Genomic DNA, 13,843 nt, shown 5'->3' with positions numbered 1-13,843 from the left:
ATTTAGAATATATAAAGAACTCTCAAAACTCAACAATAAAAGAAACTGCCTATTTGGATTAGAAAATAAGCAAAAGGTAAACATATTTCACTGAACAGAGTATATGGATGGCAGTTAAACACATGCAAAGATGTTCAATATCATAAATGACTAGAGAAATACAAGTTAAAACCACAATGACCTATTACTACATACCTATTAGAAGAGCTAAAATAAAAAATAATAACAACACTGAATGCTGGCAAGGATACAGAAAAATTGAGTTGTTTATACTTTGCTGGTGAGAAGGTAAAATGGTACAGCCAGTTAGGAAAATAGTTGGGCACTCTCTTAAGAGATGAAATATATAACTACCATGTGACCCAGCAATTACACTCCTGGACAGTTATCCTAGAGGAGTGGAAACTTATTCCCACATAAAAACCTCTAAACAGCTCTGTCTGGTGTGGATCAGTGGATTGATCAGCCTGTGAACCAAAGGGTCGCTGGTTTGATTCCCAGGCAGGGCACATGCCTGGGTTGCAGGCCAAGTCCCCGGTGGGGGACATGTGAGAGGCAACCATACATTGATGTCTCTCTCTCACTTTCTCACTGCCCCTCTCTGAGAATAAATGGATAAAATCTTTAAAAAAAACAATCAGTTCATTTTCGGGAATGCACATAGACTTAAGTGAAGAGATAGAAAAAGATATTCCACATAAGTAAAACAAAAGAGGGCAAGGGGAGCTATACTTGTATCGGAGAAATAGTCAAAAACTGTCACAAGAGACAAAGGTCAGTATATATAATGATAAAAGGATAATTCATCAGGAGACTATAACAATTGCAAATATATATGTGCCCAAAATTGGAGCTCCTAAATATATTAAGTAAATACTAACAGATCTGAAGGAAGATGCAGAGAAAGATATAATAATGGTAGGGAAATTTAATACCCTAACCCCAAAACACATCATAATTAAGAGAGCAAAGGTTAAAGACAAAGAGAGAATCTTAAAAGCAGCAAGAGAAAAGCAGTTAGTTGCTTACAAGGCAGTTCCCATAAGGCTGTCAGCTGATTTCTCAACAGCAACACTTCAGGCCAGTAAGGATTGACATGAAATATTCAAAGTGATGACAAGCAAGGACATGTAGCAAAGACTATTCTATCCAGCAAGGCTATCGTTTAAAAATAATGGTGAAATGAAGAGCTTCCCAGACAAAAAAAAATGCTAAAGGAATTACCACTAAACCAGTATTACAAGAAGTGTTGAAGGGCCTGCTTTAAGAAGTAGAAGAAGAAAAAGTACATATCAATAATTGCCTTAAATGTAAAGATATTAAACATTCCAATCAAAAGACATAGGGTAGCTGAATGGATAAGAAAACATGACCCATATATGTGTTATCTATATAAGACCTACCTCAGAACAAAAGATACACACAGACTGAAAGTGAAGGGATGGAAAAATATTCCATGATGATAAAGATAAAAAAGTTGGGGTAGCAATAATTATATTTGGTAAAATAGATTTCAAAACCAAGGCCATAACAATACACAAAAAAAAGATCACTATATAATGTGGAAGGGATCAATCCAACAAGAGAATGTAACACTTGTAAACATATTGCACACAATACAGGAGCACCTAAATATATGAAGAAAATCTTGGTGGACTTTAAGGGTGAGATCAACAGAGATATAGTCATAGTGGACAATTCTGACATCCTACTGATATCAGTGGTTAGATCATTCAGACAAAAAATCAACAAGGCAACAGCAACCTTAAATGACACACTAGATTGGATGGATTAAAAAAATTTTTTTTAGCCCTGGCTGGTGTAGCTCAGTGGATTGAGCGCGGGCCTGCGAACCAGAGGATCGCGGTTCGATTCCCAGTCAGGGCACATGTCTGGGTTGCAGGCCGGTTCCCTGCAGGCCAAATCCCAGCAGGGGATGCACGAAAGGCAACCATACATTGATGTTTCTTTCCCTCTCTCCTTCCCTTCCCCTCTAAAGATAAATAAATAAATAAAATCTTAAAAAAAAATTTTTTACTTTTGTTCAAATATAGTTGTCTCCATTTTCCCACCACCACTCTCCTCTGCCCTACCCATTCCCCTCCCACCCTCAATCCTACCCCCTTTAGCCTTTGTACATGGGCCCTTTATACATAATTGATATTTACAGAACACTTCATCCCAAAGCAGTAGAATATACATTCTTCTCAAGTGCACATGGAATATTCTCAAAGAGTAGACCACATACTAGGACACAAAATAAATCTCAATAAATTTAAGAAGACTCCAATCATATCAACCATCTTCTCTGGCCACAATGCTATGAAACTAAAAATCAGTTACAATAAAAATGTGTAAATCACTCAAATGCATAGAGGCTTAGTAACATGTTATTAAACAATGAATGGGTGAACAGTGAGATCAATGAATAAATCAGAAGTACCTGACAACAAATGAAAATGAACATACAACAACCCCAGATCTATGGGACACAGCAAAAGCAGACCTGAGGGGGAAATTCATAGCAATCCAGGCATAGATCAAGGAGAAAAAATATTCAAAATAAAATCTAACCCTGCACATAAAAGAACTAGAAAAAGAATGAGAAACAAAGCCCAAAGCAGAAAGAAGGGAATAACGAAAGATTATAGAGGAATTAAATGACAATGAATTGAAGAACTTGTCCTTTGAAATCATGAACAAGATTCACAAACCATTAACCTGACTCATCAAGAAACAAAGAGAAAATATCCAAATAAATAAAATCAGAAATGAAAGAGGAGAACTAACAAGTGACACCACAGAAATAAAAATGATTGTATACTATGAATAACTATATTTCATAGTTGGACAGTCTGGGTGAAATGGATGAATTACTAGAAACATATGGTCTTCCAAAACTGAATCAGGAAGAATCTGAAAATCTGAATGGACCAATTATATTAATGAAATTGAAGCAGTAATAAAAAAAAAAACTACCAGCAAACAAAAGTCCTGAGTCAGATGGCTTCACAGATGAATTTTACCAAACATCCAAAGAACTAAGACCTATTCTCAAACTATTGCACAAAATTCAAGAGGAGGGAAGGCTTCCAAAGCTCATTTTTTGAGGTCAGCACTATCCTAATTCCAAAACCACATAAAAAGGAAGTAAGGCCAAAATCTCCGATGAGCATTGATACTTAAATATGCAACAAAATATTTCCATATCAGATCTGGCAATATATTAAAATGATCATGCGCCATGATCAAGTGAAATTTACTCCAGGAATACAAGGTTGGTACAATATCCACAGATCAATAATTGTGATACACCACATAAACAAAATGAAAGATAAAAACCACATGATCACATCAATAGATGTAGAAAAAGCATTTGATAAAACCCAGTACTCATTATGATAAAAACTCTCAGGAAAGTGGGAATAGAGGTATCATACCTCAATATAATAAGTACCATAAATGACAAATCCCAAGCCAACCACATACTTAATAGGCAAAAATCTAAAAGCATTTCCCTGTAGATCAGGAGCAAGATAGGGATGTCCACTTTCATCTCTTACTTAACATAGTACTGGAAGTCCTAGCTGTAGCAATCACACAAGAAGAAATAAAAGGCATCCAAATTGGAAAGGAGGATGTAAAACTGTCATTATTCTCAAGTGATATGATATTGTACATAGTAAACCCTAAAGAGTCCACCAGAAAATTACTAGCTCTAACAAGATTTGGCCAAACAGCAGGATACAAAATTAATATTCAGAAATTAGTGGCATATTATTATACAATAATAATGAACTACTAGAAAGAGAAATTAAGATAACAATGAAATTTACTATGGCAACCCCCCCCCAAAAAAAAAGAAAAGGTACCTAGGGATAAATTTAATGAAGGAGGTAAAGTCCTGCACTTGGAAAATTATGGTACTAAAGAAAGAAATGGAGAAAGATACAAAATAAGTTGAAGCATATACTGTGTTAATGGAAGGGGGAAATTATCCTTAAAATGTCTGTACTACCCAAAGCAATGTACGTATTTGACACAATTCCTATTAAAATACCAATGGCATATCTCAAAGATCTAGAACAAATATTCAAAAAATTGATATGGAACCACTAAAGACCTCAAATAGCCTCAGCAACCTTGAGAAAGAAGAACAAAGTAAGAGGTATCACAATACCTGGTATCAAACTATATTACAAAACCATATTAATTGAAACAGCATAGTACTGGCATAAAAACTAATACATAGATTAATATATAGAACAGAGAGCCCAGAAATAAACTCACACCTTTATGATCAATTAGTATTGACAAGGGAGATAAGAACATACAATGGTATAAAGACAGTCTCTTCAATGAATGGTGTTGGGAAAATTGAACCAATATTGTATATGCAAAAAGTTGAAACTAGACCACCAGCTTACACCAAATGCAAGAACAAATTCAAAATGGATAAAAGACTTCAATGTATGTTGCAAAACCATAAAACCTAGAAGAAAACATAGACAGTAAAATCTCAGACATCTCTTGTTGCAATATTTTTGACAATATATCTCCTAGGGCAAGGGGAGAAAATGAACAAATGGGACTACATCAAACTAAAAAGATTTTGCACAGCAAAAGAAATTATCAACAAAATAAAAGGGGAACCTATTGAATGGGAGAACACAATCTGCCAATGATACATCTGATGAGGGGTTAATTTACAAAACATTTGAAGAACTTATATGACTCAACACCAAGAAGGGAAACAACCCAATTAAAAAATGGGCAAAGGATTTAAATAGATACTTCTCCAAGGAGGACATACAGATGACCCATAGACATACGAAAAGGTGTTCAACATCACTTTTCATCACATAAATGCAAATTAAAGCCACAATGAGATGTTACCTCACACCTGCCCAAATGGCTGCCATCAATTAATCAACAGACAACAAGTGTTGGGAAGGACGTGGAGAAAAGGGAACCCTAGGGAACAGTTGGTGGGAATGTAGACTGGTGCAGCCACTGTGGAACACAGTATGGAGTTTTCTCAAATCATAAAAATGGAACTGCCTTTTAACCCTATGACCCCATTTCTGGGAATATATCCAAAGAAACCCAAAACACTAATTGGAAAGAATTTGTACACTCCTGTGTTCATTGCAGCATTATTTACAGTAGCCAAGATCTGGAAGCAGCCCAAGTGCCCATCAGTAAATGAGTGGATCAAAAAGTTGTGGTATATGTACACAATGGAATATTACTCAGCCCTAATAAAGAAGGAAAATTTACCTTTTGTTACAGCATAGATGGATCTGGAGAACATTATGTTAAGTGAAATAAGCCAGTCAGAGAAAGATAAATACCATATGTTCTCACTTGTATATGGAATCTAATGAATAAAGCACACTGATGAATAAAATAGAAAAAGAAGCATGGTTACATGGAACAGACTGCCACCTTTCAGAAAGGGAGGAATTTGAGGGACTGGATGAAAGAAGGTGAAGGGATTTTATATACATTTTTTTTGAGGTCTGTCCAGAAGGTATCCAGCCATGTAGTATGAAAAAATAGAGGCATTTATTGAAGAAGATACAAGGAACATTGTATATAGGACAATTATGTCTCAATCCCCTTCAAAGTTATGACCTTCTTGAGGAAATCTGGTTCATTGGTAGCGGTTTGAGTCAAGTCATTGGCAACTGCAGCATGATATTCCTTCTGCTCTGGTGGCAGAAGCCATGATACGAATATTGCCATAACACATTTCAGGCCAAGATTTTGTGTCAAAATCTTGGACAATGTAGTTTTTGGAATCCCCAGATCAGCTTCTAGTTCTAGCACTGTCAGTCACCGATCTTTGTTGATTGCAGCCTGTACATGTTCAACATTCTCAGGTGTTCTGCTTGTTGCAGGCCTTCCAGAACATGGATCACCTTCAACAGATTCTCGATCATCTTTGAAGCGTTTGTGCCACACTTTATTTGCACTGCACTCATTGCATCATCCCTCAAAGCCTTCTGAATCATCTGAATAGTTTCTGCGGAGGAATATTCAAGCTTAATGCAAAATTTGATGCAGATTCGTTGCTCTACTCGCTCAGTCATTTTGAATGCGACAGTCACACAGTACATGTGCTCACTCAATGGTGTCTACCGCCCCTACTGACTAGTACAGTGAAGTCATTGTTCACACATGCGCATTCCAGTCCACTCTCCTTGGCTGCCAGGTTACATCGATGTTGTGTGAACCGTTCTCACTTTATTAACAATGACTGCACTTTTTCCGGACAGACACACACACATAGACAATAGTCTTGTGATGGTCAGAGGGGAAGGTGAAGGGGGTAGGTGTAGGTGGGAAAGGGGGATAAATGGGGACAGAAAGAGACTTCGCTTTGGTTGATGGGCGCATGATGCAGTGTGTAGATGATGTTTTGTTGAGTTATATATTTGAAACTTGTATGGTTTTGTGACCAAATGTCATCCCAATAATTCAATAAAATATGTTAAAAAAGAGAATGAAAACACAAGACAGAGACTGGAAGAAAATATTTGCAAAACACATATCTGGTGAAAGTCTTGTATCCAAAATGTAGAATGAATTCTTAAAATTATTAATGATACGAAAAACCTGTTGACCTAAAAATAAAAGGTAAAATACTAGAATAATGGGGGCCGGACATCATGCTTTTGTGAAGTCATAGAACTAGACAATACAAAGTGTCAGTCCTAGTGTAAACTGGTGACTTCCATTAACAATAATGTTGGGCCTATTGGAAAACATGAGGAAAATACTGATTGACAGTGGTCTTGGCAGCAAGTTTTTGAATATGATATTCAAAGCTCAAGGAACAGAATAAAAAAGAAAGAAACAGGACTACATTAAAATACAAAGCTTCTGCACAGTGAACAAAACAACACAGTGAAAAGGCAACCTCCAGAATAGGAGAAAATATTTTCAGACCATATATTGATAAGGGATTACTATTCAAAATATATAAACAGTTCATAAACTCAATAGCAAAAAGAAAAAACAAACCAGTATTTCAATGAACATGTGGACGCAGGACCTGAGTAGGCTTTTTAAAAATTTTTTAAAAATATTTTATTTATTATCTTTAGAGGGGAAGGGAAGGAGAGAGGGAGAGAAATATCAATGTATGGTTGCCTCTGCCGAGGACACACAATGTATCGTGTGTCCCCTGCCGGGAACTGGCCTGCAACCCAAGCATGTGCCCTGACTGGGAATCGAACCGCGATCCTCTGATTCACAGGCCCGTGCTCAATCCACTGAGCTACACCAGCCAGGGGGCTTTTTTTAAAAATTATTTAATTATTTTTCAAGTACAGTTTTCTGTCTATTACTCCCATCCCATCCCACCCCCCGTGCTTGAGTAGGTTTTTTTTGAAAGAAGACATACAGAGGGCCAGCAAATACATAAAAAGCTGCTCAACATCACCAATCAATAGAGAAATGCAAATCAGAACCACAGTTAGGTATTGTCTCACGTCTGTTTGAATGTCTGTCATCAAAGAGACCAGGGATAGCGAGTGGACATAGGGATCCTTGTTCGCTGTTGGTGGGGTTGTAAATTGGTAAGCCACAGTGAAAACAGTTTGGATGGTCTTCAAAAAATTAGAATCAGACCTCTTATCTTACCCAGAAATCCCACTTCTCAGTATATATGGGAAGGAAATGAAATCAGAAACTTGAAGAGATATCTGCACCCCCACATATGCATTGCAGCATTATCCACAATAGCCAAGACATGGAAATAACATGCGTGTCCTCCAGAGGATGGCTGAATAAAATAAATGTACGTGTGTGTGTATATACACACACATGCACTCATATACACAATAGAATATTATTCACCCATAAAAGGAAAGAAATCCTGCCATTTATGGAAACATTTGGACTTCGAGGGCATTATTCTATGTGAAATAAAGTCAGACAATAAAGCATAAATACTACATGATATCATTCATATTTGGAATTTGTAAAAGACAAACGTATAGGAACAGGAATTAGATTGGTGGTTGCCAGAGGCTGTAATGTACACTATGATGACTACAGTTAACAGTACTTACTGTGTACCTGAGAGTTGCTAAAGAAATAGTTTTTAAATGATGATTGTGTGAGGTGATGGACGTGCTAGCTAACCTTACTATGGTAATCATTTTGCAATACATGTGTATCAAATATCACATTTTGCACCTTAAACTTACACAATGTTATATATTAGTTATGTCTCGATGAAACTGGAAGCAAAAATAAGAGCAAAAACAAAACAAAAAATACCCTCTTATATTGGGTTGGCCAAAAAGTTTGTTTGTTTGTTTTTCCATATGATGGCTCTAGTAGTACTTAGTTGTCTTTAACTTCATTCAAAACAATTTTGTTAGATTGTGCTGTGATAGCTGTCACATCAACGTGCATTTAAAAAATCAAAATTATTGAATTTTTGTTTAGCCATTTTAATATTGAAGATGAACAAAATAAGCAACATTTTCAGCATATTACATGCTTTATTATTTCACAAAAGGTGAAAACACAAGTAAAACTAAAAAAAGATTTGCGCAGTGTTTGGAGAAGGTGCTGTGACTAATTGAACGTGTCTAAAGTGGTTCGCAAAATTTCGTGCTGGAGATTTCTCGTTGGACGATGCTCCTCGGTTGGGTAAACCAGTTGAAGTTGATAGTGATCAAATTGAGACAGTAATTGAGAGCAATCAACGTTCTACCACATGGGAGATAGCAGACATACTCAAAATATCCAAGTCAATAAAGTTACTGGCAAAAAAATGAAAAATGTGTCTTTTATTTTATGAAAAAAATAGACTTTTTGGCCAACCCAACAGGAAAGAACCAGTTCCTTCCCACTGAAGTGCCGATAGCTGATGGCAGCCTAATAAGATACCACTTCCAGCATCATGGGATCAAGTTATCAAACAAAGGCAAAGATAGAAGCTGTAATGTTGAAATTTCAGGCAAGGCCTCAGAATGAGGAAGGTATATGGGAGCAGCAAAGAGGTCTCCCTTGCATTCTTAATCATATGCTGTGTATCTCAGCCTATTCTGTTCGGAATATAGATTAAGATTAAACATTAATATTAGGCCCCCTGGTTCCCAGAATTCTCCACTCATTGGATTTTGCCTTGATGGTTGCCAACCCTCCTAGTGAAAGTTGAAAAATGATCAAATCATTCCCTTTGAAAGGTCATAAATATATTCCAAGTCTTTCTTGTGTTCCATGAATCAGATTTTCTGGTGGTGAGTTCGTGTTCTCCCTCAACTACCAATATCACTTTCCTATTAAATAGTTTCATTACTCAACCTGGTGTAGGAGACTAGATCACTTGTACCTTAGCTTTTAGGAGAGCATTCCCCCCCACCTCAAAGACCTACCTTGAAGTCACTAGTTTTTTTAAAGACTTTATTTTAATTTTTAGAGACAGGAAGGGAGGCAGGAGAGGGATCAAGATGTCAACATCTATGTGAGAGATGAACATCGATGGGCTGCCTCTTGTACATACCCTAAGCAGAGACCCTCGGCAACCCAGGCATGTGCCCTCACTGGGATTCGAACCAGCAACCTTTCTCCCTGTGTGATGACATCCAACCAACTGAGCCACACCAGTGAGGGCTGAAGTCAGTAGTTTTTAATGAGGCTCTTTTGACTCTTCCAGGGGGGAGTAGAAGAGGGGAAAATGTTGTTTGGTATTAAGTGGATATTGTGGGGTTATTTGTAGCACTAGGCCCTGCATAATGGATTGTGGTCTCTGGGACAGAGCTGTGAACTGAGAAGTCAAAGAATGTGAGTTCCAGCCCTTGCTTTGTGACCTGGGGGGGTATGGCATTTTCCTCCAGGTCTCAGTGTGCTCATCTGTAAACTGACCGATAGCAACACCCTGAGTTTCTCAGTGACGCCATGTAGATGGGAAAGTATGTGTTGTTGCAGTGGTCACTGAGCCCTTCCAAAATCTGCTAGGGAATGTAAGTCTGCCCTTGGCGATCTTCAGTTCCAGTCCACTCTCTAAAATAGACTGCTTCGCATCGTCTGCCCACAGTGGTCACTGGGGAGTTGGAGAAGCCCCTTTCTACTTAACTTATACCCTTTCCCTTTTATCTTTCATCTACTCTAGGTGTCAACTCTGCCCGCTCAGTTCCTCCTTCCTACCCACCACCGCAGGACCCATTAAACCAGGGCCAGTACCTCGTCCCGGATGGCATCGCTCAGTCGCAGGTCTTTGAGTTCACCGAACCCAAGCGCAGCCAGTCACCATTCTGGCAAAACTTCAGCAGGTTAACCCCCTTCAAAAAATAATACCCACAGGGAGGCAGATAATTTTAAAATAAAGTAAATAAAATTATATTTATAGATGGACCTTTTTTCGGAGAAGCACTGTTGAAATTTATATATATATATACATATATATATATGGACATATACACACACAGCAACCCTTGAGTGTACACACACACACACACACACACACACACACACACATATACACATGCATACAAGGACCAAAAACCGTTTTCTGTTGTTTTGGGGAAGTGAAATCTATAGTTGGTAGGAAGAGGTACCAGTGACTTCCAAACATGTGATCCCTTCTTAAAAGTTTTTTGTTGTTCTTATTCTGTCCCCTTCCCCTTTACTTTCAGAAATCAACAGTTCTATTTGTTCCTTCTCTTGTTGAGATAATCCTTTTGCTCTCCCGTGAGTGCTTCACTGACTTGTCATGATTACCATAGATGTGTTTGTATTGGTTTTCCCTTTCCTGATGATATTGATGCTGATGACTTTTGAATTTACTTTAATGTGGTGGGGTTTGGGAGTTTGGCATTTTTTTCCTTTTCCTTTTTACTAGGTAAAGGGAGGGTCTCCTTTCTCCTCTCTTACCAGCTGACCATCTATCTGCGAATGTTTCTGCGGCCCTGCAGTTGCCCCAAACGGCCTTTCCCCTGCATCTTCTGTTCTCAGTCGTGCGAGTCTGGACGTGCTCTGTTGTGCCTGTGACATACCGCTCAATATTTCTATTGCTTTCACTGTGTTGTAGGTGTTGTAGAGGGATCGAAACCAAACAGAAGTGAGGGAGTGTCAGACATAATGATGCTGGAGAGGACATCTGTTCAGGGAATATTCTGCATCTGGGCTGTTTCTTCTCCTAGCACTGGGGTTTCCCATGATGCAGCACTGCTGAGTCATGATGGTTTTGTATCTGGCATGTAGTTTGGCAAATTCTGCTCTTCTTCCAGATGCTTTGGTTATGGTTTTCCTTCTAAGCCTGTCCCTCTCCTAACCTAAAAGATCTGAACCGGAAGCAAACAGGCTGAGTCTATCCGTCTCCCGAGGGAGGAATCCAACTGCCTCCTGGACCAAGTAGGTTTAAGACAGGGCTCCCCTCTGCAGTCAGTCTGAAAGCCCAGTCTTCCCTGTTTCCATTTGCAGATTGTTTAGGCAGCATCTATAGGTGTCTACAAAGGGGTAGGGATAGAGTCTACCCTACCTGACTAAGGTCATCAGCTGCCTTGAAATTATTGACCTGGACAAGATCCAAGGCCAACAGTCACCTCCTACAGGGAAGCACAGGGATGGGTATGGAAAGAGACAGCCTTGGCCCAGAATGTGTACGTGCAGTTCCTACCATTCAAGTGATTTGCGACTTCCCCCACTGTTAGCAGATTGCATGGACAATCTTCCATGGCCCTTGCCCTCTTCCTGTCTTTCTTATTTCTCCTGCTCTGCTGGCACAGGAGGATTGCTGGTATTGACTTAGTTAAAGCACTTCTAGCACTGGAAGAAGGCCCTGTTTCCAACATTCTCCCATCTCAAGACATTTGAAGCAAGTAAGGACCCCAGGGAGACTTTTCCCTATGGAGAAAGGATCTGAAACCGCGATCCTATACTTAGGCTCCCTTTTGGCAGAATTTACTCTTGAGCAAAACTAACTTCTCCCACAAAGAGTTTCCTGTGGGTGCAAGAGTATTGGCTTCTCCTCCCCCACATGGCCCATTGGGGTGGATAAACCTTGAACAGCAAGAAGAATGGAGGACAGAGGAATGAGGATTGACTTTGCTCTGGAGCACCACTCTAGTGAGGAATCTGGACATTGTGAGTCTGTCCAGGACCCCGTGGAAGACTTCATCATGAAAGGACCTCAGCTTACTGAGCACCGGCCATGGCTATGTGGGGCTCTCAGTGTAGCTGGCTTGACTGCTGCTCTGTGTTTCCTGACCCAGGCCTGGGGATTTTTTTCTCTGTGGGCATCAAATTGCAAGCTGTTTCAGCTTCCATTCCACCACACCCAGAGCAGACTTCTGGAGTGAGCCAAGGATAAGCTTGGGCTGGGCAGAGGGTCGGGGCTCGGGACCGGCCACTACTGTTCTGCACATGACCTAGCTTCTTAAGCCCCCTTGGCAAGGAACCGGGTACACGGTGCCTAACACAGAAAGACCTCCCTGGCAAGCAGAATATGTGTCAGCAGCTGGGTAGGCCTCCCTTGAACTTATATTCTTTCCTACTTGCCATTCCTCTCCACTAGCCTTGGCCTTGATGTCTTTCACCAGGGTCTTAGAGCCCACGAAGAGGGGATGCTTAGACAAGTCCCTGGACCTCCAGCATCTCTTGGGCAACCTCCCTTGTCCCTGTGCTCCCTTGGGCCTGTACCCAAAGCTACAGGATCAGGAATGACAGCACCCACCTCTCATCCACCCATCCCTCATCCACTCAACCCACTGGCCTGGCCAGATGTCAGTAACTTGTGAAAACAACACATCGGTTCATCCTTGGTTGTAGTGTTCCCCCAGCCTATGGCAGCAAATCAAACCAGCAGCCAGCAGCCCCATGGGGAGCCCCCCTTATCTGGGCTCATGCTCCCAGCCTATCCTGTGTTCTGACAGCAGTGCTATCCCCAAGAACTGTGTAAATCTTCATTTCTGCATGGCCCTGAGCTCCCTTTCCCTCAGCTCGATGAGGCCTGGATTTGCTCTTCAAAAGGCTTTGCTGATGTGTTCTGTGGGCCCTGCCGTGGGATGGTACTAACACAGAATTCCGACTCCTCTTTCCCTCTCCCTCTCCCCGCTTCTCTTTCTGTGTATATCTGTAATGGATTTATAAGGACAGCAACAAGAAAGTTCGAACAATTCTAGTGTAAAGCCAAATAGTGATCTTTTAGTGCTCTGGGGCTGGGGGGGCTGGGGTGGACGGACGGGCGACAGCAATGTTGATTACCCCTGCTGCTCTGCATTTGCCAGTTTAGTTTGTTTCTTCTACCTGACTGTTTGACCCTGTCAAACAAGTGTCAAAGTTGTGTGTTTAAAACTGTTTAACAACAAAAATATGATGTTGTAATGACACAAAGCCTTATGAAAATATTTATGGAGTTCAATAAAAGAAGTAAAAAGACACCTCTGGGCATAGTTCTTGTGCTATTTGTGTGTGTGTGTGTGCGTGCGTGTGTGTGTTACCAAGTGCAAAGTATAGGGAATTTACCTGGGGCGGGGGGCAGCTTACCCCAACCTAGCCTTGTCCTGTTAGCGTTGCCACACCACTGCCAGGTACTCCATGTGCTGGGGCCTTCTACGTTCTTTCTGGAACAGTTGGTCCCTGGAATCGGATTTGATCCTGCAACTATGGGCACTTCAAGTGTCTTGATGGATGGGACTGTTCTTCAGGTCACCTGGCTCTTGGACTGCACTTGAAGGCCCATTCCTTACCTTGCTCCTTGGCTTTGCAGCTGCAAATCCAGTACCTTCTCTGGGTACCCGTGGGAGCATAGAAGTTGTTTTATGGACCCAGCCAGAGACTACATGAGTGAGGAATCCCCTAATCCCAGTTCTTTCCTAAT

At 40.2% G+C, this 13,843-nt stretch overlaps 1 protein-coding gene across 5 annotated transcripts in view; it reads left to right on the top strand.

Moving 5' to 3' along the window:
- The window catches only part of ARHGEF9 (Cdc42 guanine nucleotide exchange factor 9), a 127,984-nt gene extending 117,522 nt beyond the window's left edge, over positions 1-10,462 (top strand). For all 5 annotated transcript variants that reach the window (XM_037045972.1, XM_037045976.1, XM_037045975.1 and 2 more), the window contains exon 10: positions 10,136-10,462. In XM_037045972.1, coding sequence (XP_036901867.1) covers positions 10,136-10,317 — 182 coding nt within the window. In that variant the 3' untranslated portion in view covers positions 10,318-10,462. The remainder of the gene's footprint in view (positions 1-10,135) is intronic.
- Positions 10,463-13,843: the final 3,381 nt, after the last annotated feature.

The sequence above is a fragment of the Sturnira hondurensis genome, unplaced genomic scaffold (assembly GCF_014824575.4).
Source record: "Sturnira hondurensis isolate 20B ecotype Veracruz unplaced genomic scaffold, ASM1482457v3 Scaffold0004711, whole genome shotgun sequence".
Lineage (NCBI taxonomy): Eukaryota > Metazoa > Chordata > Mammalia > Chiroptera > Phyllostomidae > Sturnira > Sturnira hondurensis.
Note: the sequence above shows the minus strand (reverse complement) of the source record. Positions and strands in the feature narration are given on the sequence as shown.